The following is a 26,384-nucleotide window of genomic DNA, read 5'->3' on the forward strand; positions in this document are numbered from 1 at the left end:
GCGCGCACGGGAATTGTACAGGCGGGGAATTGTACAGGCGGGAAATTGTACAGGTAGCGGGAATTAACGGATAATTCCCCTCGCAGTAAATTTCAACATGTTTATTGGTATAACCAGCGCAATGTATTAAGATTAGGTATAGCCGCCGCAATGTATTAAGATTAGGTATAGCCGCCGCAATGTATTAAGATTAGGTATAGCCGCCGCAATGTATTAAGGTCAGTTATATCCACTAAAATTGAGAAAATTGAAAATTTTTAAAAGAATGAATTATGAAGGTACAAAAATACAGACACAGTATTAATCAAGTACATTATAAGTAATTTTAAACACAACAGAGAGCGCTCACAATACGAAAATTGATTCAATAAATTACAAGTTCAGGGGTACAGTATGAATTCCATCAGATAACACTTTTCGTTTAGGATAAAAATATGAGAGTCCTTTCTTTGTTTGTTCATAGGTAGCGACGCAGTGGTTGATTGTCCGAAATCCTCTATTTGTAGATGTTAAATTGATGATTTCTTCCATCACTCGCCGATATTTTTCCAATGGTCCATCTCCGGTCTCTTCCAATGTTCGTTTGTTCAGTCCTTTGCTGCTGAATTTGTACTTATCCGATTTGGCATCGTAGCAACAATATGTTTTGCTACAGAGACAAATCATTTCAGTACATCTAAATTCTTCCTTGAACAGACCTGGTTCACGCTTATCGTGCTTTTTATGTTTATCACAACAAGTTCTAGGGAAGAAATTTTGTACAGCATCAGCTTTGAAAGAATCATCACAATCGTGTTCCCTCAGAGTTTCCCAATCTGCTTTTTTAGATGGACGAATGCAATCGTACAAATTATCGTGCGCTAGAGCTAAGTATAAGGAGTCAGTGTCCATTTCTAACTCTTCGAACGTGTCGACATCGCAAAATTTATCAAAAAAATTGTAATAAAGCTCCAACATACGTAATTTTGCGTACTGAAGTATAAAAAAGCCGACTATTATCGGTTCACGGTGCTCAATTTTTGATTTTACAAGTTCAACTTCGTATAGGTCTTTTGACACACTGTTAAGTCTCTTAAACAATTTCCCGTTGATAGCTTTGTGTGTCTTTTCATCTTTCAAGTATTTTGTCTCTGTATGTCTGCTTCTGTCCATGATTTGGTAACCATAGGAACTATTCCCTAACAATTTCATTGTTTCTGCTACAACGCTTGATTCAGGATTTTCATCTCCAACTCTTCTAGCATCAACAACCGATTGGACAAAATTGTTGAAGCATTTTTTGGGTGTGTACTGAACGAAGCGATAAATTTTGGTGCATTTTAGCCCAAGACTAAGGTAAAAATTGAGTAATGGTGTTATGACTGTTCCATTCTCCAACTTGAAGCTTGAAATTAACATGCGTTGCGGTTGCTTGAGTAAATCGTTATCAATTGCATAATCCCTCATATAATCACCAATATCTGCTCGACTAACATTAAAGTTTTTAAAGATTGGTGGAAAGTTCGAGAACTTGTATTTCAACCCATCTGGAACTTCGAGATCACACTGAACGTAACCAAATAGTTTATCTTCTCTTATCTTTGTAAGTAGAGATTCTTGAGTCAGAGGTAGCTTGAATGGGAAATTGTTTCTCACGTGAATTTTTACAGATTCATCACCTTTGACAGTTTCCCACCAGTTACATTCCCATATCTCAACGACTTTATATCCTTTGTTTCGCAAATAGTCTCGTCTTAGTTCATCGTATTCCCGTTTCTTTAATCCTTTCTGAGTCTCTTCCTCTGACATGCTTGCTCTTGCTTCCTGACATGCACAAAAGTGAAAATAACAACCCATTGCTTCAAAAATAGTTTTACAGTGAGCACAAAATCCGTCTACATTAAAACAATCAATCTTTTTCTGAGTTCCAGTTGTGTAGTAGCTTTCAATAGTGCAGTTAGGACGTTGAGATTGTAGGTACGACATAACCATGTTCTCAAATTTCCTCGATTTATTTTGTCTAGCTTTAAACTTCTGAGAGTCTGAATCAAACTCCCATCTAGTGTAAAGTCCAGTGGGCATTTCTTGACACATTGAGAAGGGGTAAAGTTGACTGGCGTCTATACCCACAATTGATTTGCAAATGTTTTCTGTGTTTCGAATGGAGGTTTGATCCACAATTGCTTTTCTAGTAAACACAATAGAGGGACCACCGGTCATATCTTCGCGTATTTTATCATGTAAATCTTTGTCTGCTTCAACGAAAGGATAGAATTTGCTATTAGTTGATTTGTGTAGACAAATATTTGCTAAATTAGGTAGTGTGCAACCCAGTTTTAACATATCAATCCCTTTGTTATGATAGAATTCCATCGTTTTCTGCATCGCTTCTAGTGTCGGGACAACATCTTTGTTATTATACCACCTGACAAAGTCTTGAAAAGTTGTCATTTGTTCGTGCTCCCACACACTTTCCAGGTAATTGTAGTTGTCGAATCCCGAGGGGGACACTACCTTCAACCTAAGTTTTTTCAGAGCCTCCTGTTGGGAAAGTCCACTATTCAACAATTTCGTGAAATCCGTAAATTCTTTTTCCAAGGGATTGTGATCTCTCAACTTACTAAAGAAACATTCGTAAGGGGGTAGGAAAGTTACATCCAATTTGTTTGGTGAGTCGAACCATTCATAAGGGAAAAATCCTTTGGTCTCATTTGTCTTGTAAGCTTTGAGGAACGAATCTAGTGATGTTGCTCCACCAAGAAAGTTTAGAATATCGAGAAACTGAACATCGCCAAATTTAAAGGATACAAAATGATTAGTTTTTTTAATAACCGTTGGTTGAATATCGCGCTCGTGAATGAGGTAGGGTAGTAAATAAGACTTGATAAGATTCAGATCATATTTCCCGCTGTTGAATCCAAATACAGGTAAAATGCTGACATAACGTTCAAAATGTTGTTGTAGTTCGAGAAGTTGATTTTTCTGAATTTGGAGGAATTGAGTCGACATATCAATTTCTTCTTCTTCGATATATTGAAATTCAAACATTGGAGTACTCTCATCTTTCCTTCCATTTAGCTTCTCGAAAATAGAACTTACTCTGTTTTTAATTGCATTTTCAATTGAGGAAAATTTTTGCAACATTTCTGCTTTACTTCTGCTAGCTAATTCTTCTAATGCTTCAACAAAAGATACAATCAGTGTCTTGGGGTCTCTGTTGCAAAGGAAAATAGGTTCTTGTAATAAATTAGAGGAAATTGACACAGATATTGGTTCATGTTTTCCTATCCAAGTAGTTGTATTGGTATCTTTTAGTTCATTAGATGGAACGCAGATTGATTCGAAGTCAAATACAGCCAAGTTTTTGAACAGTTTTTGTTCTTCCTCATATCCAATTCCAAAACCGTCAAGTTTATCGAACAAAGTTTCTCTCAAAATGTAAACACTCTTCGGATAAATGTGCTGTATCCTATCTTTACAAGATTTCACGTGACGGTGGAAATTACCAGCACGCTTAATAAAGGTATCACAATTAGGACAGCGGAATCGTTTGAAAAACGTGTTGATATCATCAACATAGCAAATGTGGTTGTTGTAGCGCAGTAGATTAATGTTGTTCTCGTACATCTCAATACTTCTTCTGGCAAGTTCACCTACAAAATCCCCGTCCTCAATGTCAATGTCATAAATGAAAATGTTGTGTTTTATAGCATTTTCAACAAACACAAGGTGATCCATTGACACTCCTCTAAAGTTAATTGCGTCATGACCAGACTCGTGGAGAAAGTCACTGAACAACTTAGCTGCGTTTGTTTCCAGCTCAGCTGATCCATACAAGTGAACAGCCACAGCTCTAAACAAGCAAAGGTAGTCCTTGTAGGTTTCTCCGTATCCATTCGTAACAAGACAATTTACATCGTTTCTCTTCAACAACTGTTCAGGTATAACAGCATCTAAACATCCCATTGTGATATTGTTGAGAAGAGCACAGAAAACTGTTACATTCGTAGTTAGTGCATACCGCCATTTTGTGTTTGCCCTTTCTTGAGCACAAGTCTCAATCAAATCCAATTTCTCTACTCTATCCTGAAGTGAGACTAAGTCTCCCTTAGAACAAAGTAAATGAGACTTCTCAAAGAAGGTGTTGTTCGCATGAGCATAAAAGTATCGGTATTCGTCTGTGTCAACATTTCGTAAAATAAATCCCAGGGATAAATTTATTTTTGCAGCACAGTTAAGCTTTTCAAACACTTCCTTCAGTTTTTCATTAATTTCGCTGGGATCAAGTCTCGACAATTTAAAATTGAATACTCTATGTCTCCCATTCTCCATCTCAGTATTGTCAAAGAAGTGTTGACAGGCACTAAGTTCCTGCTGTAACTGTTCGTTGTTCCTATCCAATTCTTCCGATTCTAGTACTTCTTTCAAGCTTTCGCTGGATTTGGTTCCAACTTTGGTCGATGTTCCGTGTTTCCGTCTCTTATGTTGTTGAAGAGAATAAAAACTTGGAAATTCCTCCAAGCATATAGTGCACACTGTACTAAGCTTCTTTTCTTGAGGAGCGTGATGCTTAGCAAGGTGGTAGTTCAAGTCCTCTTTCCTCTTTGTGTAGAAATGTGGACACTTGGGACATTTTAAAGTCCCACTATCACACGATTTTTTGTGTCGAGCCATTTGCTGCTTGACAACCATTTTCTCGCACTTTGAGCATTTGACAGGTAGATTTCTATCAAGAGAAGGCATTGTATTGTTGTGATCCAAAATAAATTGAATAAATTTTATGTAAATTGCCGAGCAACTGTATCTGATAACAAAGTGAGAATGAATACAATTTTTAGTCTTTTAGTTAGAATAACTTTTATGACTAATTATTTCCATATAAGGAAATGACGAAATTTCTATTTTTAATAACATTACGCAATACGAAAGTTCAAGAACTTCCTACGAAGCAGTCACAGTGTTACATTATACATTGTATTTAAATCCAGAAAACATCAAAAATGTGTAACCTTATTCCTTGGAGGAAAATCGGAAATCTTAAGTTATATTTATTTGTCATATTGCTGATTTGTGTTACTTTTTTACAAAACAATACTATTCATCCCAAAACAGAAAACAGACTTCTTAACAAAATCTATCTGTCAGATGTTTGCTCACTTAGAGAATACAAATATTATTGTAAACAAACTAATTTTCTAATTTCATCGATAAAACACTAAATGTGTTTTTACAATAATATTAAAACATTAGAGAAGAAAACTCCTACTTTAATTGAAGATAACTTATATACAATTGACGTTAACGAGATTATATTACAAACTACAAACCAATCAAATTTTAGTATTAAGAAACTTGTTGTAAAAGTTAATGATATCGTTTTGCTTATCTCATTCTCTCTTTTAACATTTTTTTATTTTAATAGATTAATACGTGAAATTTTACTCATTTGTGAAACATGTTGATCAAAAACCACTTACAAATATTGGAGAAGATTTACAAGAGAAAAGAAGGTATACCTGATTCATACAAAATTGACGAAATTGATGTAGATTCATACTTTTTTACAGTTTTTTGGACATTTTCACAAAATCCAACAGAATAATCCGATTTAGTAAAGGACTTGAGTATGCAACGTTCTCTATTAAAAAATTTGAATATGAGGAGTTTATTGCGAAACAGTCTTTCGATTTATCCTCAGAATTGCATGTAAGCAAATACGAATTGTTGTTCATTTTGAACTCCGTCCCCGATATATTGGAACAGTACAGAAATATTTCACAAACAAACTTTGTTCCTCTCCCAGAACCAATAACAATAACTTCTTCACTACAGAGTGCTTTGTACTTCCATTATTACAACGACTACAATGCAGTGGGAGTACTGATCAGGTTCGGAATTCGTTTACCTAACGTATATATACAGAAATTTGAATCCAAAAATGGAACATTTTCCGAGATTGATCTGAAATTTGACGAATTGGAAAAAATTTATCAAAGCTTGACTTTTTTGGTAAATTATGTCACTTCATTTCAACTTAAATAGACCATTTTAGGTAAAAGCATAGTCGGAAACCTGTATGTATCCTTCACTTCCTACCTTGTTAGAAAATTTTACCCAAATTTGGATTTGAATTTCAGTTCGTCCAGAAATTTCAAGCTAAACGTCACTTTTTCTCATAAAATCTTCCATCTTTGGTTACTGTTGTCTGATTGGACAGAGCACACTATATATATAGAGGTTGTTGATTTTGACATTATCATTTGATCCAACTTCTCTGAAAACATCATCACTACTTTCTCACATTATACTAACTACTCCTCAACATTTTATCCTGCTATCGAGCTCCAACATTCACTTTCTTTTTGTTTAAAAATACTTACTTTAGTTCTAACTTTTGTTTAAATCTAATTTATATATCCTGTTCCCTTCCTAAAAAGGAAATTTGCTGCTTTATAACTTTCTCTCCACTGATTGCTTTTATCACGTTCTCGACAAGAATCTTTTCATCCATTCTCATCACTTTCTAACAAAAACCTCTTCTATCATTTATTCCAAAATGGAGTTCACCGTTCAAAATAATAACCTTCTGTACTCATTTTCTTTTACTGAGGATATTGCTCGGATAGGAGTTCGAGATTTATCAAACGGACTGTATGAGTCTCTGATCACTTACCCATTACTGTGTGGCACATTATTGAGCACCAGCGACAACAGTTTGATACATATCATCAGGGACAGGTCCCAATCACAGAGAATCAACTCGGAACTCACGCGATGGGACACGAAGTTGCTGTTGTCAGTGGACACCACTATCCTCACGTTAATGGGTCTGATTTTCCTGCCAACTACGTAGCTGGAAATATTCAGTACACATTTCCTTGGGAGGAAGGGCAAATTCCAAACAGTTGGTTCACTACACCGGATGTAGGTGAGGTATCAGGCCCGGAGGTGGAAAATAATCTTCTCCAAATAGCTTCAAGAGCTCATAGAAGAGAACATAGCGAGTTGAGTACTGATACTAGTACCACCACGTCATTTAACGATCTGGAAAACTTTGATCCAGCGCAGTACTATGGATCTACTGACATGTCAACTACACCCTCGATGACAACCCCATCGATTGAGGAAGGAACAGCTCACAACCCTATCTTTTTGAGTGATGTACCTAATACTCCAGTCACTGTTCAACCAACTCAACTACCTGGTAGAATTGAGCGACAAAGAGGTTTCGGTAATGAAATTCAGAACTTACCAGAATATGTTATTGAAACTCTTTTTGAATGATTTCTATGTTCAATTTTGTAAACTATTTTGTATTTGTTCGTAAAAATAATAAAGTTTCTGAATACCTTTTGGGTGTTTCGTATTAAATTTACATTTTCAATTTTATAATTTTTTTTATAGTTTTCCAGAATAAAAGATTAACACGAAAGGTTACTTGATAATTTAGGTACTTGGTTATTATTGAAAATTTGTTTTTCGACAATTAAGAATAATACCGAATTTAATTTTGATATTTAAGAAAATTGTCGAATTTATTTTTGATATTTAACAAAAAATGTCGAGAAAAAATTCGATTTTTAAGAAAAAATTACTGTTACAAATCCGATTTTTAAGCTGCAAGAACAGATTCAAAACTTGTCATTTTAAAAATTATTAAAATTTATGTTTTTTGCTTAAAATCATACCGTAAAACTAAGAAAAATGAGAAAAAATTGCACATTTTGCACGCACAGTTTGGTAACATTTTTGATTTTTAATGAAAAATCTGAGGTTCTATTTTTGACTTTTAACAAAAAATGTTGTGTGAAAATTCGACATTTAACAAACAAATCGACTTCAAATTTCGACTTTTAGAATATACACTAATAATAAAACATTTTAGTACAAACACTTTATTACTTTCTAACTTCAAAGTACAACATGGGGTTATCAATTATTCCATGACCATCTAGTAAACAATCAACAATTTTTATTAATTCACTCTCATACTTTGAGTTCTTAAGAGACTGAATTCGGTCGAAGAAGGATGATCTCAATGTTTGTGTGCTTGCATTTCTTTGCTCAGCTCTCAGTAGATGTCTCTTGAACTTTTTTCTACTCAATCTCTTCTTAGACACGCTGGGTAGTTTTTCAACAAATTTGTTTTCCGAATTATGTTGTACCGCTCTCTTCAATTGGGTGAAAACAAGTCCTGCTTCTTCGTTTGTGTGACCGAAAAACTGATGTTTATATAAGGTGTATAAGCAGTCCACTGTCTGATATTGAAAAGATAAATCATCCAATTTTTGGAGTAATTCATTAATGGAAGATGAAATGAGAATTATGTGATAAGAACAATTTTTCAGAGGACAAAAAGTGTAATTGTGAGACGCAACAGAGTATTCACTAGTAAGCAAGTAAGGTTTATAATCCTTAACTGATACGCAAATGAACAAGGCTTTCTCACAAAATTTTTTATAAAAGTCAGGTAAAACTTGACACATAACTGCTGCCATTCTGTAACCAAAGTGATTTTGGAGTGATTCTTTTAAACTACCGTATAAGGAAATAACGCAATTCAGTTCAAACACAGCGAAAATTTCATTTGAAAAATGACACAGTTCAAGAGACAGCAACTCAGAAAAATCCGTTGTTTTACTTGTTCTAAATATTTCAAACACTATTACTCGCTAATGCAACACAGACGTGCTAGACATCAAGATAAATATGCTGCTCTAGTTCAAATGTTTGCTCAACTTAAAATTTCTGACTAAGTTTCCTTATAAGGAATTTTTGCAAAATGACGCAATTGAACTTTCCATATTTGGAAATGAAAGTAGGATAATGACATCATTACCAAATAAAGGTGATCGGAAACAATAGAGGAAGTAAAATTACAAGTCAAATCATTCAATTAATTTCTCTCTGTCACATTAAGTTGATAAAATGTCTCTCTCTCAAGTCTCTCCGTTTTACTCGAGTGCTCCGTCTATGTTTACCGATTCTCAACCTAAAACTGGAACTGATTCGGTTCCATTTTATATAGACTTTGGTTCTGACCCAAAAAGATTTGGGAGATTTACTGTGTCCCAGATTTTTAAAAACGGACAAAATTATTCCGAACCAACTTTCCAAGTCTTCAAAAAAGATAATTTTGGAACATTTGAGAAGTACCAACAACTTCGAATAGGAGATTACGAATTCAAGAAATTCTGTTTCCTCAAGAACAATATCCTGGATGGGGAGTTGGAACTGAGTGAGCACCCGACTCAATTTGATAAGAACCCTTGTATGGAGGATGTGCTGCAACGATGTCACAAAGTCAGAGAGGTCAGCATAGGACGAAATCGACGAATATATGTGACCTTCATTCAATACGTTCAGGAGAATCCAGCCTCCATTTATGTGCAGATTCGGCTCTTTTGTCGCAAGGAAAACAATGAGTTCAAGCAGGTGACTTATGTCAGCTACACTTTGGACGAGTTCAAGGAACTGATTCAACATTTGAATGACTTTTCTAACATTGAACAATGTACATTTCAATAATAATTGTTGTGTGATTTTGTAATATGTCCTTGTCTTCTCTACAATAAATTTTTCATTTTAAAAATCTTTGATCTGAGAATGAGTTGGGATATTGGTTGCTGAAGAAACATTTTTTTGAGTCTCAGAGACAAATCAAAGGTTTTTCACGTTAGACTTCATTACGAACTTAAAAGATATTCGTATACTGTTCTTGAAGCTCAAAATTTTCCCAAATTAGAAAATTTGGACATAGAGTCCCAAATTTCAGAATTTAAGTGGGTTATTCACAACGGATTACGCAGAACAAGTCTTATATATCGTTCAGATAAACAACAAGTTACCATTTCACAACATCGTTGGAACGGATATCAGTGGAGTTTTCTGACAAATATTGAATTAAAAAAAGAAGAGTACGAGAACTTACTAGAGCATCTCCCTACACTTTTATCTTATATTGAAAAGTTTAAGAAAACTTGCATTGACATGGATGAAGGAACTCAAAGTTGATGGATATTGTCATTCTTGTCAACATATTCAATTGCTACGGAAGCATCCTTTCAATGTTTCCCGAAAATGAAAAACGCAAAAACTGTTTTTTAGCGGCCTGTAAAATTTGGGACGAGAATATAAATTTGGAGGAAATTAACCAAAAATTTCCTCATGGAGGACTTATTGGTTATGGAAATTCCTTTTTAGATTTTTTCTTTGCTAGATTGAAAGTTTTTCGATTACATGCTATACTACACGATTCTGCTGGAGCGGTTAAAGCAACTACAAACAAGGGACCAGGATACTGTTACATGTTACCAAATTTTCCAAGCTGTTTCTTGGGACATTTAACTGGGTTAATCTTTTGTGTCTTTATTAAATTTTATCATCCTCAAATTTTCAAAATGCTAGACTGCTAATCATTTTTGTAATAATTCAACCTAGAAAAAAGAATGTCTCTCGTTGTGTTTGATATTGAGTGCTTGGAAGGGAAAACTGGAAAATTGTCAAGGAGTTGGGTGTTTTCAAGGATGGAATTGTATTGGGATACAGTTTCCTCCCACCCAAAGACTATAAACCTACTTTTCAAGCAAAATGGAACACTAAAAATTTACATGGGATTAATTGGAACAATGGAAAACTGGAATACACTGAGTTGTCATCAATCATTCACCAACATTGTTCACCTACAACAGAATACTTTGCAAAAGGGTTAGAGAAGTGTAATCTTCTCTCAAATTACTTGTGTAAAGATGTGGAGAATCTAGATGATCTTGGTTGTCCAAAAGTTTCCAAATTTCTCAATAACTCGGATACTGACTGGGATTGTAGCAATTATCCGTATCGACACAAAAAGACATTTCACTGTGCAGAGAAGAAAGCTTATGCTTACGGAACTTGGACTCTGGATTTTTTTGATAACGTATAATATTTGTAATTTCTATTTGTAATTTCTATTTGTATTTGTGATCGTTTTGTAATTTATTATTTTTATTTTACTACTTTTGAAATCAGAGAGAAGTTGCATTCCCAGTTCAAAAAATTGATTTTCCCTTAAAAATAAGGTATAAATGACCGAGCATACAGATAACGGTTTAAATTTAGGTAATTTTGTCTTTGATGATAATAACCAGGAACGACAATCGTGGAAATGTTTTGGGCAGACTTGTAATAGATCTCTGGTGGTTTTTTTGTCCCAATTTTTTGTTATTTTGTTAATATTAGCGTGCTGTATAGTAAGAATAACTCTTGCCGAAACCTGTGAAGAAACAACAGTTTGGATTGCTATCTTATCTAGTACAGTCGGTTATATTTTACCTTCTCCTAAACTATGAACAAAATAATCTCTACTAAGGAACGCATTTTTATTTCATTGGTGGGACCAAGCGGGTCTGGAAAATCTCATCTTATCCATGATTGGCTAATTATTGGAACTTTTCAACCCGATTTTGATAAAATTTACTATTTTTATCAACATTATCAATCACTTTACGGTCTAATGTCCAAAAACATTAAAAACATTCAATTTATTCAAGGAGTTGACTTTGAGTTCATTCAGAGTCTACCCAATAATGGAACAAAGTATTTGCTGATTTTTGATGATTCTTGTGAAGAAATCTCAAGCTCGAAAGAATTTGTTAAAATCGCGACAGCTGGAAGACACAAAGGTCTTAGTACAATATATATAAAGCATAATCTTTTTCATCAGAGTAGGTTGGGAAGAGATATTGAGTTACAAAATACTCATATAGTTTTATTCAAGTCTCCTAGAGATGTTCTCCAGATTAACACTCTTAGTCAACAGCTCGGGTTAGGATCACAATTAAAAGATTGGTATACAAAAGCTACTTCAATCCCGTATGGTCACTTACTCATTGATCTAACTCCGAAAACAGTCGACTCTCTTAGATTTTGCAGAAACAGTGGTTCTATTCCCACTATTTTTTTCCTCCCTAAAACGAAACAAGAGATTACTTTTTTGTACGATGAACACACAACATCTCTCTACGCTGATAACGTTCCAAACGTATTCCCAGAACTTCAAGAAATCGTTCCTAAGAAATTGTCCAAAAGATTTCATTCAGTTTCTAAACGAATGCATAGTAAACCTTCTCGGGGGACAACTACAGGAAATACAAAAACAAGACGTAATAAAGTACAGAGACGAAATTCATCAACTCGTGCTAAAAAGAACCGGAATAAATAAAAGAAGAGCAATTTTAAGTTCACGAAAAGGAATAGAGCTCATATCAATTTTGACACCATCTATCATTAATCGATTGTCTTGAAATGGAACAGTTTGTTTTGATTCCTCAACACCTTTACGAACAAAAATTCAAATTAGAAGTTAAAAAGTTGGACACTTTTGAGCAGAAACCAGTTTCTGTCCCAACACATTTGAACCCTAATTACAAGGAAATCAGCAACAAAACCAGATCTTTAAAGAACGAATCAATTGTAGATCAAATTTTGAATTCACCGCGAGTCAAGCTATCTCTCAACGACACAATTTTATTAGATGGAAGAGATACAGAAGTAGCTTTTGCAGATTTTATTTTTGCATTAAAAAGAAAGAACGTTGATTTTCCCGACATATATTACACAATACTTGATGCTACCGAAATAAATCCGCAAAAAGTAATAAACAAAGATGCCAAAAGCAAAGACAGAGGGAGCTGGATTCCTTTCAAAATCTGAAAAAGCCAAGCTACAAAGGCTGTATAGAGATGGAAAAGCCGCATATGGATCAATTAAAAATCTACAAAAGGCAAGTGGGTTATCCAAAAAGAAAGTTGCCTACTTTCTACACAGTAAAGATTCCTACACAAAGTATCGTCATGCAACACGACATTTCAAAAGATTACCAGCATTTGCTAAGCGAATCAATGAGATCTGGTGTCTCGATCTAGCTTTTATGGATAAATTATCGGATACTAATAATGGAGTGAAGTATTTATTAGTATGTGTTGACGTCTTTTCTCGCTTTGTTCGTGTGCAACCAATGAAGTCAAAGTACTCTACCGATGCAGTTGTAGCTTTCAAAAAAATGTTGCGTAAAAAAAGTATGCCCGCGAAAGTATGGGTTAACCAGGGAACAGAGTTTAGTGGTGAGTTTCAAAAGTTTTGTATGGACAAGAAAATTAAAATTTACTCTACTAGAAGTGAAACGAAAGCTGCTGTAGCAGAACGAGCCATTAAATCCCTGAAAAACATTATTTATCGCTATATGGAAGAAAATGGTGATAAATACATGAGAAAAATGGATTCCTTTGTCAAAACTATGAACACAAGAGTTAATCGCTCAACAGGTAAAGCTCCAAAAAATATAACAAACAAAGACTTTTTGTCAATTTTTTACAGAAACCCAATTAACCAATATAAACGACCACGTTTTAAAGTTGGTGAAAATGTTCGTATATCAAAAAAAGATATTCCATCCAGAAAAGGTTATAAATCACAGTTCACAAATGAAATATTCAAAATTGTTAAAGTTGCTACTTTTAAACCGCCAACCTATAACCTTTGTGGAGAACAAGGTGATGAAATTCTAGGTAAATTTTATGAACAAGAGCTTTCAAAGTGTATCATTTAAAGATGAGTTCTTTCACTGTTGAGTTGGTTTCCAATGCGTCGTTTGATTGTTACCCAAACAATACACTAAGTTCTTTCACGAATTTTCTACCTGAACAAATTAATCTTGATGGAGAATGGGAGGTAGCGATAACAGAACTGTCGTATCCTTCCATGTACCAAAACATAACAGAGGGTAAATTCTTCTATCTAGATGAAGCAACACCAGATACAAAACCATCGGATTATTACACACTTGATCCAGGTCTATACCCCTCGATCTCTGATATTGTCAATGAAATGAATAGAAAAATTCAGGAACGTGAAAAATATGAAAAAACGCCCATCAAGTTACACGTTAACAAAATTACACAGCGAATTTCTTTGAGTCTTCCAAATCAGAACTCTTTACTTGTCATTTTTAGTGCCGATCTTTGTCATGTCTTTGGATGCGAAGAAGCTGTTTATGGTATGGGTGTTTTCATGAGTGGTGGTGGTCCACATTTTCCCAAGTTTCCTTATGACATTTTACGAATACACACCTTAATGATATATAGTGATATTGTTGAATACAATATTGTGGGTGATACAAAAGCTGCCCTTTTACGATGCATTCCGTTTATATCAAAAGTTAAGAATGGAGATATCATCTCAACGGGACAATACATGAATTATCAAAATTTTCCAAACTTACAATTTAAAAAAATTCTAAAAAACTCATTCCACAGCATAAAACTCGAGCTCCGGGACTCTTATGGTGAAAAAGTTCCTTTCAACTCTGTTGGTGTGACAAGAGCGGTACTAATGTTTAGAAAAACTTCTGACAATCATTTTTAGATTTAAAGTTGTAGAAAATGGTTGCAGATAGTGATTTACCGTATTTTCGTGGTTATTCAAGACAGAGGGGAAGAGGATTCGGAGCGTTAGCACAAACAATTGGGAGGACAGCTATTCCATTCTTGAGGAGATATGTTGTCCCAGCAGCAAAAAGAGTTGGTGCTGATTTGCTTGATATAGCTGCACCAGAAATTGGAAATGTTCTAACTGGAAAGAAAAAATTCAAATCTGTGGCTGCAGATGTTGGAAAGAAAACATTACGTAAACAGCTAGGTGGTGGAAAAATTAGGAAACGGCGCATAATTCGAAGAATTACCCCAAAACCCAGTCGACGTCGTCGAACTAGAAGAGATATTTTTTCTAAGCTAAAATGAATACTAGATCAACAAACGATAGCAACTTTCGTTATGGTCACTTTACGAACTCTTGCCTGGAGATTTTTGACAAAATTCCTGTTTTGGAACCAATTGAATCTTCTCACGTTCAAGAAGTTTATCCCAGTACTTCATTGGATGAAAGCAGCATTGAGTTCGAGTTTGAAACAGATAGAAGCATATATCTTGATATGAGAGATATCCACCTTCAAATCAAAGTTGGATTACAAAAGGGAAGATTGTTTGATGACTTTATGAAAAAAGACGAGCATGGAAAAGCAGATATGGGAATGTCTTTCACAGATGATGATTTACATTATCTAACTCACGTCAACAATTTATTGCACTCGCTCTTCTCCAACTGTGAGGTGTATCTGAACAATCAACAGGTTTACAACTCAAATGGTCTCTATGGACACAAAGCTTTAATTTCCAATGAATTTAACGCTTCCACAAGAAATAATGAAGGTATTTTGGCTTGTCATGGATATGAATTTGAAAAAGAACCCAGCGATTTTGAGAAAAGCCCTTTTATAGATCGAGAGGAAGAACTTTTGCTGAAAAATGGAACTACTTATTACGGTAAATTAGCAATTGATTTGTTCCAATGTGAAAAGTTACTGCTTCCAAATACAAAAGTTAGACTGAAATTGATTCGTGCAAGACCCAATTTTTACATGATCTCCTACAATCCTCACGTCTCCCTTAAAGTTCTTGACTGTTCCCTGTTTACAAGACGTGTTGTTGTTAACGAAGTGTATCACCAGACTATCAAATATCAATTAACTCATCAACCTGCTTGTTACAACTTTATGGAAACAATTGCACGCACATTTATTATTCCTTCAGGACAGAACCAGTTTATTCAGGAAAATGTTTTTAACAATGCTCCAATCAGAAGAGTAGCTATTGCGATGAACACAAATTCAGCATTCACAGGACATTTTCAAGAAAATCCTTTCCATTATCAGAAATTTGGTTTACGAGAACTAAGAATTGTTCGAGGAGGTAGAGCTATAGTATCAGTTGATACAACCAATGACTGTAGGGCATATGTAACAGCAATGAAAGCAATGAATTTTAACGAAGAGATTCCCGCGTGACCACATAATCTATTTCAGAACCATTACGTGCTTGTATTTGATCTCACTTCACTTCAAGATGCTGGAGAAAGTATTCATTATCCTGAGCTCAGCGGTGAAAGTATCCGATTAGAAATGTTTTTCGACCGCCCGCTAAGAAGCGTGACAGAATTAATTGTTCTAGGAGAGAGGATGTCCACTGTTAAAATTGATCAGTTCGGAACGGTTGCTAAAAATGTCTGAAGATTTTTGCGTTAACGAAAATTTTTTCATATTTTTTTCAGTTTTTTATGGGTTTTACATCATTGCATTCTGCATTGGAACATTTTTGGGTTATATATTATCGTCACCCAGTTGCCATTCTCTTCACCAAATAATTTCTTAAACTGGACGTTAGCTGGGGGCGAACTAATTCAAACTTTTTTGTTTACGTTCCTCTCCTAATTTTTCTGGTACTTCTTTTTATAATTATTTTATTCTACCCCAAATCCCATAACAATTCTGTTGACAAAATTAAAAAGTCAAGCAACCTTTTATTAGAGCAAGGTAAAAAGTCCAATGATTGTTGCTTTTATGAAGAGAATGAGTCTTTTCAGCTTGACTGTACAGTTAGAAATCCGTGTGTTAATGGTACTTGCGAAATAAAGCAGAGAAAAATTGTTTGTCATGGATAACACTTCCCTGAGACAGATTATTGAACGAATCCCAGAACTCAAATACCGCTATATTGGATCGTTTCCAGCAGATTGTGTTCCAAGGCTACCCACATTCAGTTTTGCTATCATCAACACTTCTCCGAGCAGTGAAGCTGGAGAGCATTGGATAATGATTGCTCGACTCAATCGAACTTATTACTATGCTGATTCTCTGGCTCGTCCAATCACAAAATACAAATTTTTGAATAAAAAGTATCAGAAAATGATACAACAACCAGTTCAGAAAACTGATAATTTGTGTGGATTTTACACAATATTTGCAGCATTTCAACTATTTAAATTTTTTCAAACAAAACTGAACAAGGTTCATGACGTTCATGTTTTAAACTTTATAAGTAATTATATGTAATTAGATAAATTTAATGTAAAATAAGTCGAAGTGTAATAAAGTCGGCAGTAATTTTTTTCTAAATTCCTTAATTCTTCGTTAGTTACTCAAATTTTTGTTGTCGACTTTATTAACTACTCGGCTAAATGTACTTTAATACTCTTTTCTTTTGTACTATCATCATGTAAACGTTTGATTAAATTTGTATTTGCATGTGCTTAATTTGTACTGTGTCTGTTATTTTGTACTTATTAATTCAATTTTTTTCTTCTATTTAACTTTTTTCCATGTTATGAGCGCGTAAAAGTCCACTAGTACTGTGACAATGGCAGATCAGCAAGAGGTAGTTTCGATCTACCGACCTCTGGGTTATGAGCCCAGCACGCTTCCGCTGCGCCATCTTGCTATTTAGGGTCGGCTATACCTAATATTAATACATTGCGGCGGCTATACCTAATCTTAATACATTGCGGCGGCTACCTTAATCTTAATACATTGCAGCGGCTATACCTAATCTTAATACATTGCGGCGGCTATACCTAATCTTAATACATTGCAGCGGCTATACCTAATCTTAATACATTGCGGCGGCTATACCTAATCTTAATACATTGCGGCGGCTATACCTAATCTTAATACATTGCAGCGGCTATACCTAATCTTAATACATTGCGGCGACTATACCTAATCTTAATGCATTGCGGCGGCTATAACTAATCTTAATACATTGCGGCGGCTATTCCTAATCTTAATACGTCGCGGCGGCTATTCCTAATCTTAATACGTTGCGGCGGCTATTTCTAATCTTAATACGTGGCGGCCGCTATAACTAATACGTGGCGGCCGCTAATCTTAATACATGTACGCCTATACCCTATCTTAATACATTAGTGTAGACCCTCTCTCAAAAATTACTCCTATACCCTATCTTAATACATGGGGTCTACACCCCCCCCCCCCCCGGGGTGACTTGCTCACCCTATTACTACTGCTAGTGTTACCTTCAGCTTGTCGAAAATTAGCCGACTGTATTAGCGAGTGTTCTCTTTTTGGCTAAAATGTACTGCAACTCGAATAACGGCTCAACTATGAAAAATGTTACTTGATAAGTTGGCTGAGCTTCCAATTGGAATTCAAAAGGAAGCGTCGAGAAACAGAAAAAAGGAAAAGAACAGTTAAAAGACACTAACGTGTTCGGTTCGGCAAAATTTTGGTTTGCAATGTTTTTTACAGTGTTTCAGAAAAATGAAGTTAGTTATTGGAGTGATTGTTGTCTCTTTTCTGTTAAAGCACGCCAGACTTATATAGCCAATCTGTTTGCACCCCCGCCCCCCCCCCCCCCCCCCCCCAGAAATTTGATATTTGCTACTTTTCGATACTTGTTTTGATAACCGCAATATGTCGGCATCAGAGGTAAATTTAAGGGATGTTTGCTCTTGATTAGTTAAAAAATTATCTTGAAAGAAACTTAGACAAGATAAATATCGATTGATAAAACACGCATTTTTCAACTGGCGATTACATTATATGCAAATTGTAATTTCTTACGCGTTAATTTCAAAATTTGGCTGCATCATTATATTGTAAGTACCGTTTTTGTTTAATTGACTGTGAGTGTATGAAATCCGAACAATATGCTATTACATGTATATGTGGGGGTGCAAATCAACGTGGGGGGGTATAGCAGAAAAGAGCCGATTGTTTTTAGCTGCTCTCGAACGAAGTTCGTAGCAATTATTCGCTTGACCGTTTTTGCGCTTTTTTTTCTAGAACATTCTTTGACTTCTCATGTGACTTTCACGATGTCGTTCTTCACTTTTGAGCAATCTTTATTGCTCTAACTCTGAAGTAAAGCTTGTTGCTAAAATAAAATTGATTCCAGCATAGCAAAAATAGGGGCCTGATAGCCGAGTTGGTAGTGCTTCTGATGAGGGATCAGGAGGTCCAGGGTTTGAATCCCGACGTGTTCAACTATTTTTGCGCCCATAAAGAAAAAATTATCTAGGCCAATGCACCCGAATTAAATTGCATCGCCTGTCGTTCGAAAGCAATTCTTCCGACATTAGTCGGTTTATTTATGTTTAAATTTTTACCATGCGGTCATCGGGGTTAATATACCAGATTTTTGTATGAAAAAATTGGTATAGGATAGAGAAAAATTTTTCTAATAGTTTCAACAGAATTGTTTTGAAAGGTAAATACTGTCTTGGTGGCGTTTAAAATGTGCGTGTAAGTTTTCCAATGATTTTTTTAGCGGCTCAATAGGTTTGAATTTAATTCTTTATCAAAAATTTGTGAACATTTGGTCGGTTTTGTGTATCACTCCCAATTTTTAGACTTTTTAAGTTTGAGATTTGGCCGAATTGAGAAGCTAGCGCACTGTCGCGAATATTTTCCCAAAATTTGATAACTTCATGCTAGTCCTTTCTCCAGACAATTTTTGACCTTCATTTAAAATTTTTCTACCAATTCCATCTAAAACTAAAGATAGTTCACAGTGTTTTACCTGTATCCATTCTTTTGATAAAAAAATCAAGGACGATAAACTGAAATAACAATGATGAGCTGAAAGAATTGTAGCTGTTAGAGTTATTTTAGTGGACAGTCTGTGAGTTATGTTTCTGTTTTTTTTTGTTTTAGAATAGCTCATCCTCTCTCAAAAATGGTGAAAAGAAAGAAATACCTCGCTCGAAAGACGTGCTACCACTGGGCCCTAGTTATATACGATATGGAGCAATATCTCCAAAACCTGTCAAAAAGAAAAGAGGTAAATTTGTTTGTATGCCTGTTGAACAAATGTAATAACGAGTTAATCAAGCTTTCAGGAAGCTATGTAAGTTGAAAAAATTTATGGGCTCTGAAGTTCGACTAGCTTTGTGCTCCTTAGCCTGGTCTCAAATTTTCTGTATAATTTTGAAGTTTAGTGACAGTGATAAGCTTTTAAATGACAATTGATCTTAGGCTAAAGTCATGATTAATGCCATTTTTCAGATCCTTCAAGTCACCCACCATTTGACTGCGACCTGCCTTTGGACCTGCCTCCCCCTCCCCAACAAGTGCAAGCACCTCTCTCAAACAACGGACAGACTCTCATGGCCCAACTCTCCAATCAAAATGGAAGCCGGTTGCCTTTACCCGAACAGTCCAGCTCGCAAGGCGTCATCTCGACAGCAATTATTATGTCGAGTATTACTCACTATGAGCAAGCAATTGAGGCCGTAATCAACAAAGCTGTAAGCGGGCAGGATCTGAGATGCTATCTAGTGGAAATGGAACCAAATGCTGATCTAGATAGCATCCCTCCCGCCACTCCTAAGAGTGTAGATCTTAACCCTTCCGAATCAAGCACCGCGGTAGCTTCTATTGTCGACCAAAATGATGTTATTGCGAGTGTTGCTAGTGATACAACGCAACAACAGCCGCAACCCACAACAGTGCAAGAGCAGCCTGGAACGTCTCAAGTTAACACCATGCCACCGACGCCCACGCAAATGCCACCACCTCCGCCCCAAACAATGGCAAATCCAGCTCTGGTTGTTAGAACTGGGCCCCACCAAGTACCTCAGATGCCAGGCGCTGTAATGGCCAGTCCGCATGGTGCACCTATGGGTATGCATGCTAGGGGTGCAGCAGTCTGGGGATACGATGCCAGTGCACCGTCACCCCATGGAGCCTACATTCTGGCTTCGCCCGGTGATGCAGCTGCCATGGGCTTTGCGCATGATCCGGTAATGACTTGATAGATCATAGCTGGTCTTTAATCATTCTGATATATCCGGTTTTATCACGTTTCAGCGCAAGCAACCTTTGGAGAATCGAGCTAATTGATTGAAAAGACTTTGAAAAATTTTTATTTGTCTATTAATCGTGTGCATGTCTCGCATTCCTGAAACGTTTGCTTGCGCTTAAATGGAGTCGGGGACATTCTACAATAAATCAACCTGATTTTACGCTTGAAATGAATCAATTTGGAGTACCATATTCCATTTACCTTGGCGAGTAATCTAAATTTTTCTGTTAACCGAAATGCATGCTTTCCCTGTTTTTTTTTTGGTTATCAGTTCTGTATCCCTGTGTTGATTGGTTATCATTTCAGATCTTTTCCTTTAATTCCCCGGCTTCACTACTTAGTGAGTGTGAATTAATTGTGACCCCAAAGTGGAGGTTTTATGATGAACAAGAACGTGCTAACAGTTTACGTGGTATTGTTACCTTTCCCTGAATCGAATGTAGCTGTCTGTATTTGGGGGCACAAATGGAAAATATCTGGCAAATTTTTAATCAAATCGCAAGTAGGGGTCGTATAATCTTGAGTAGAAGGGGAGTTATTGGAAAAGATTGCAATTTTTCTTTCGCTTCTCCTTCCTCATTTTAACCTGTGTTGTGTGACATTTTAGATATGGTTTGCAAATCCGCACCTCGTGGTATGTAGTAGTCACTCCACTAAAGTAATACACGATAAACAACGTAATCAATTTCACTCATTTGTGGTGAAACGGGGTCAAATTAGAGAGAATAAATTATTTTTATCTTCACTTGGTATCTCTGTCTCACCTTGACTCTTATTATCAGTACTGTTATTTCTATCAATTGCTCTTAAATAAAATTTGTAGCATTTATATGAGTTATTTTGTTATTTTTCTTCCTGTTTTTGTGCCTGACCGATATAAATTGTTCTGGTTTAGAGCAACTTTTTTTTCTGACGAATCACTCACTTATAGATCGCCCCTAATAAGACTTTTAAACACTTGAAATTAATTTTGCCCCTAAAGAATAAAATTCTGCTGAATATAGTCTTCGTTCATGCATACATTGCTCTTAAGTGCTTCCTAAAAACAATTGATCTCAATTTGGCTGTTTGGAGTCGATGTCAAAAATCTCAACGTTGAAGATCGACGAAAAAATAATGTTTAGCTCAGTTTAAATGTGCAACATTTTTTTATTCGTCGTGTAACGAGTGACGTCATTTACAGTTGCTGCCTGTCCTATTGTTTCTTACGGTGTTTCATGCTTTTGTTGCTCAAAACGGAGCACAGAAAAGTGCTTTAAACGGATGACAGCCCTGATTTTACATCTCAAAAGTTGCATTAAATTGATCAGTGCACTATTGGGGTTCTTTTTATGTCTTTTTAATTGCTCCCAAACGAAGTTTGAAGTAACTATTGTAAAAATGTCTTAATTTTCGCTTGACCGTTGTCTTTGGATTGTTCTTCCGATATCACTTTTTGTGTGACTTTTTCACGCTTGGTGTTTTGATTGTTTGAGTTCTTTGAATTGTGTGCATTATGTCTCTTGCTTCAATAAAATTGATTTTGAGCGGTGTTTGTACACAGCGCGTGTAGCTTAGGGGGTTCATATCCCAGACTCTGATCCTAGAGATCGCAAGCTTTTTGCACGATAAATGTTTATCTAGCCCTATTCCCCGTCCAAATTATGTGCCTCGCCAGTCGTTCGAGAGCACTTCGTCCGACGTTAGTCGGTTTATGTTTCAATAAGTGTGCTGAAGATTTGTAGTTTTTGAGATGCTCTTAAAGTTTTACGCATCAGAATCAGGGGAGCGTTTCTACCTTACCAGTCCAACATTACGAAATGGTGTTGGAAGTTTAATTAGCCACTATTTTTATAGCCGCAAAGCTATAGCGGCTTTTATTGGGGAGATCGTGATTTTTTACAATTCATAGAATTTGAATTGTATTGGTGCGCTGTCTTTTTTTAAAGAACTGTTCACACATTTTCATGATTTTTGAAGTAGTGATTTTGGTCACGCCGAAACAGGAAATGGAGCGAAAAAGCGAGTGGTTTTGCGACGAGAAATTTTTTCGCTCTAATTTTAAAGTAGTGAGAAAACGGTGTTTGAACAAAAGTTCGCTTTCTCGCTAAGTGTTCTTTGTTCACATGCGGCAATTTCACTTTGGTTTTTACTGGTTTTTCAAGTTTTTGGATTGGATTTTTTTAAATGGTTTTCCCAATCCACTCATAGTTCATTCCAGGCCTAGATTTTCAGAATCAAATTTAAATTTCTCGCTTGTGATTTTTTGTTCTCCCTAGCGGCATTTGACATTGATTTTCTGTTTTTTTTTGTTTTTGATCTGATTTTTTTTAGAAATGGTTCCGTTTTAGGTCTAGTTTTTTGTTTAGTCAATGAAAATTCTTTGATTTGTACGTCAGGACTTGTCCTGCTATGTTTTAAATTCTTCGCTTCCAGCGATGATTCTTGCGACCTGTCTTCTTGGAATTGACTTTCAATTTCAGTGATTTCTGCTTTGCAGTTAAAATTTGTGTGCGTGACGTCATTTGTTCTGCTTTTAGTTCAATTGCGTGACTTACCTCACTCAAAAAATGACTTCTGAACTCGCTTAGTGAACTTTAAATTTTATGAACATTTACTGGTTAAAGGTCAATAGTGTGCATCTAAGAAGTGCCAAACGTATATGTCCTAATTCTTGAGTTTTAGTCTGGTCAATCTGTGTCTTACTTATTTCTTGAGTTGTTTCAATTCATGGAAGGCCACAAGCGTCTATCGCGGCTATTTCTCGGAAATTTGTCGGCTGCGTTAATCTCTTGTTGACGACACCAAAAATTGTGACCAAAAAAGATGTTTTGTTTGAGACTGTTCGAAACGAGTTGCTCTCGAGCAATCTGTGAAGCCATTTTTGGATTCAAATGTCTTTGTTATGTAAAGGAAGCTACAATGAATCCACTTTCCCCCGGCGGAAGTAGATATAATCGAGCTCCCACATGTTGCAGAGCTACTCGTCGGACGTTAGTCGATTGTTTGTTTGGAAATAAAAAAATTCCATCAGTTTTAAATTTAATAATTATGTACAAAGAATAACTGTCAATCACTTACTAGCGGATCACCAAATATAGGTTGCAATTTATAAGAATAAAGCGAAATTGGGACGTGAAAAATGTAAACATGAAAACATCAAAATGTAAACATGAAAACAAAGTAGTTATCTAAGCGATTTACTCAGCGATTGTTTCCTGTATTCTATAGTCATTGTTTTTCCATTTTTCGTTTGGTGTATCGTGTTAGGCAAATTTTTTATCCTTGTCAGAAATCTTATTATTTAAGAGCAATTTACCCGACGCCTGTCGGTTATGTTTATTATGAATAATTAAACAAATTATTATTTGGTGCGCATTATTATGGAGCAACTGCAATGTAGCGAAGCTGATTTATAAAAGGGTACTTAGATACCTAAGTGGCGACAGAATTGAAGGCGTATTATTTGCAATTCATTTGACATAAAGCTTGTTTGATACGTTTTTATTTAAACAGGAGCTAGATATTTAAATGTAGTCAGAAACTGTTCGTAATCTTTTTTAACGGATCCAAGAAATTGACGAAATGTTTCAGATCTTTGCGTTTAATATAAATATGCTGTCAATATTTATTATTGTTCTTCGAATCAAAGCAAATATTTTTGAGAGTCATGCTAGCTTTAAATTCTCTCGCCAAACAGCTAGGGTATCTTTCATGTAAAGCTATAACTTAGAAGATGTAGTTAGAAACTGCTTTCATTAGAACATCTGGAACCGTCTCGACCATCTGTTTTTCTGTAGTGAGCATCAAAACCAAATGACGTAGCACCTGTGTATCTTACATAATGTATTCTCATAAACATAATGTGTAGTCGATCAAGTCTGTTCATAAACCTAATGAATGTCTAAATCGATCAATCACAACTTGAAACAGTTGTATATTCATATCACTTGAAGGTCATAGTTACAGGTCGTTTAATTTGATAAATGGGTTTGAATTTTACATGGTTAACATTTAACTTTTTAGATGGCTGGAAGGCACCCGAGTCCCGTGAAGTTAACCCCGCCTATGATGACAGCCAAAATGCCTCCACAGAGTCCTTCGTACGCACCCAGTGAGTTTGTTGAAAACTGTTCCCCTTATGATGCAGGTTTAAAATTCAACCAATAGTAAGGTGTTTAAAAGAGTGACTTAACACAGCCATAAGTAAAAAAAAATGGACACTGAATTCCGAACCATGTCAAGGAGTATACAACTGATGTTAGTCCGGCAGTGTAAATATTTAGAAATTACAGATTACTTTAGCATTACAAAAGAAAATCTAAGTGAATTGCTTTTTCGTGGTATCCCAATGTCAACCCAACAACATTAAGTCTAGTTCATATTGCCAAACTTTAAGTCACGCCAGGTTGAACAAGTAACCTTCCACAAACAAGGGTTCAAGTTAATAACTGAGCAGAAGAAGATTCTAAGCAGATTGGGGAAATTTTTTGATTCTTGTTCGATTTTAATTTCACTGGGTAGTTCATTCCAGTCTAGTAATGCCAACCTTACAAATGAGTTCTGCATTTTGCTGGAAACAATTTTCAGGTTCCAGAACAATTTCTTTGTCCTGTTAGACTGATGAAGACTCCAAGTGACTAATGGACATCCAGTTGGTGGTGTAAAAGTGGGTTGTAACTGTTTTTGTTATTTTCCAAAAAATGCAGTGTTTTTGTTCACAAAAATAGTTTAATGGGGAGTAGGTTCCGACTGCGTTTAATATGTTGAACAGATTCAAATTTTTGTCTAAAATATGTTGATAACTTAATAATATGCAAATAAGTTAATACCAATGCATTTAAGACGAGTCTTAATAGATTTTGTGGGATAGATTTTCTAGTAGCGTAAATTGTTTTTATTCCTTGAGCCATTTTTCGTAGAATATGTTTAACTTCCCCTTAAAATTTTAAATTGCTGTCTGTATGAACCCCGAAATATTTTATTTCAGTTTTCTTGTCTATTGTAATTGATTTTATAATGATATGTTCATTAAAGACTCCTTATGCTCCTACCAAATATCATGAATTCAGTTTTTGAGGTGTTTACTTACAGTTGGTGTTCATGAAAATATTGAATTAGTTTGTTGGAATCTTGTTTTAACTTGGCCTTGCTTTTGTCAATGGATGTACCAAAAGTTAAAGTAACAGTATCGTCAGCATGCTGTATAAGTTTAGTTTCTTTGTTAACTCGTGTTTCCATATTGTTATTATACAAATTAAAAAAGCGGGCCAAGAATTGTTCCTTGTGATACACCTCTAAGAAGCGTTGTTTCATCTGATAAGCAGTCTTGTATGATAACAGATTGGCGACGGTTTGTAAGGAAACTTCTTATTAGAGTTTTGAGCTTTCATCAAAGCCTAAGTTGTCCAACTAATTTGTCCGTTTCGTAATTGATTGAATCAAAAGCTTTTGAAAGGTCGAGGAAAGCGGCTGTGACAAAATTGCTCATGTCAGTTTTGCTTGTGATGATTTCTGCAAAATAATAGGGAATCGATTGTTGAGTAATTTCTAAAACCATATTGATTGTTACTTAGTAAGTTGTTGTCGTTAAGGTACTGACCAATTTGGTTGATCAAGATGGTTTCAATAATCTTAGATAGGCTCGGGGTGATGGTGATTGGGCGATAGTTATCAGGTTCTTCCGGGTCATCCTTCTTGTACAGTGGAACAACATGTGCTTGTTTACGTTTT

At 35.5% G+C, this 26,384-nt stretch overlaps 1 protein-coding gene across 7 annotated transcripts in view; it reads left to right on the plus strand.

Moving 5' to 3' along the window:
• Positions 1–26,384, plus strand: part of LOC142354453 (uncharacterized) — a 70,462-nt gene that overhangs the window by 2,639 nt on the left and 41,439 nt on the right. For 6 of the 7 annotated variants that reach the window (XM_075406754.1, XM_075406753.1, XM_075406756.1 and 3 more), the window contains 4 exons: positions 19,523–19,649; positions 19,874–20,610; positions 21,280–21,306; positions 24,678–24,765. In XM_075406754.1, coding sequence (XP_075262869.1) covers positions 19,523–19,649; positions 19,874–20,610; positions 21,280–21,306; positions 24,678–24,765 — 979 coding nt within the window. The remainder of the gene's footprint in view (positions 1–19,522; positions 19,650–19,873; positions 20,611–21,279; positions 21,307–24,677; positions 24,766–26,384) is intronic. The other variant, XM_075406755.1, reaches the window with a different exon arrangement.

The sequence above is a fragment of the Convolutriloba macropyga genome, chromosome 15 (genome assembly GCF_964194025.1).
Source record: "Convolutriloba macropyga chromosome 15, txConMacr16.3, whole genome shotgun sequence".
In the NCBI taxonomy this organism is placed as follows: Eukaryota; Metazoa; Xenacoelomorpha; order Acoela; family Convolutidae; genus Convolutriloba; species Convolutriloba macropyga.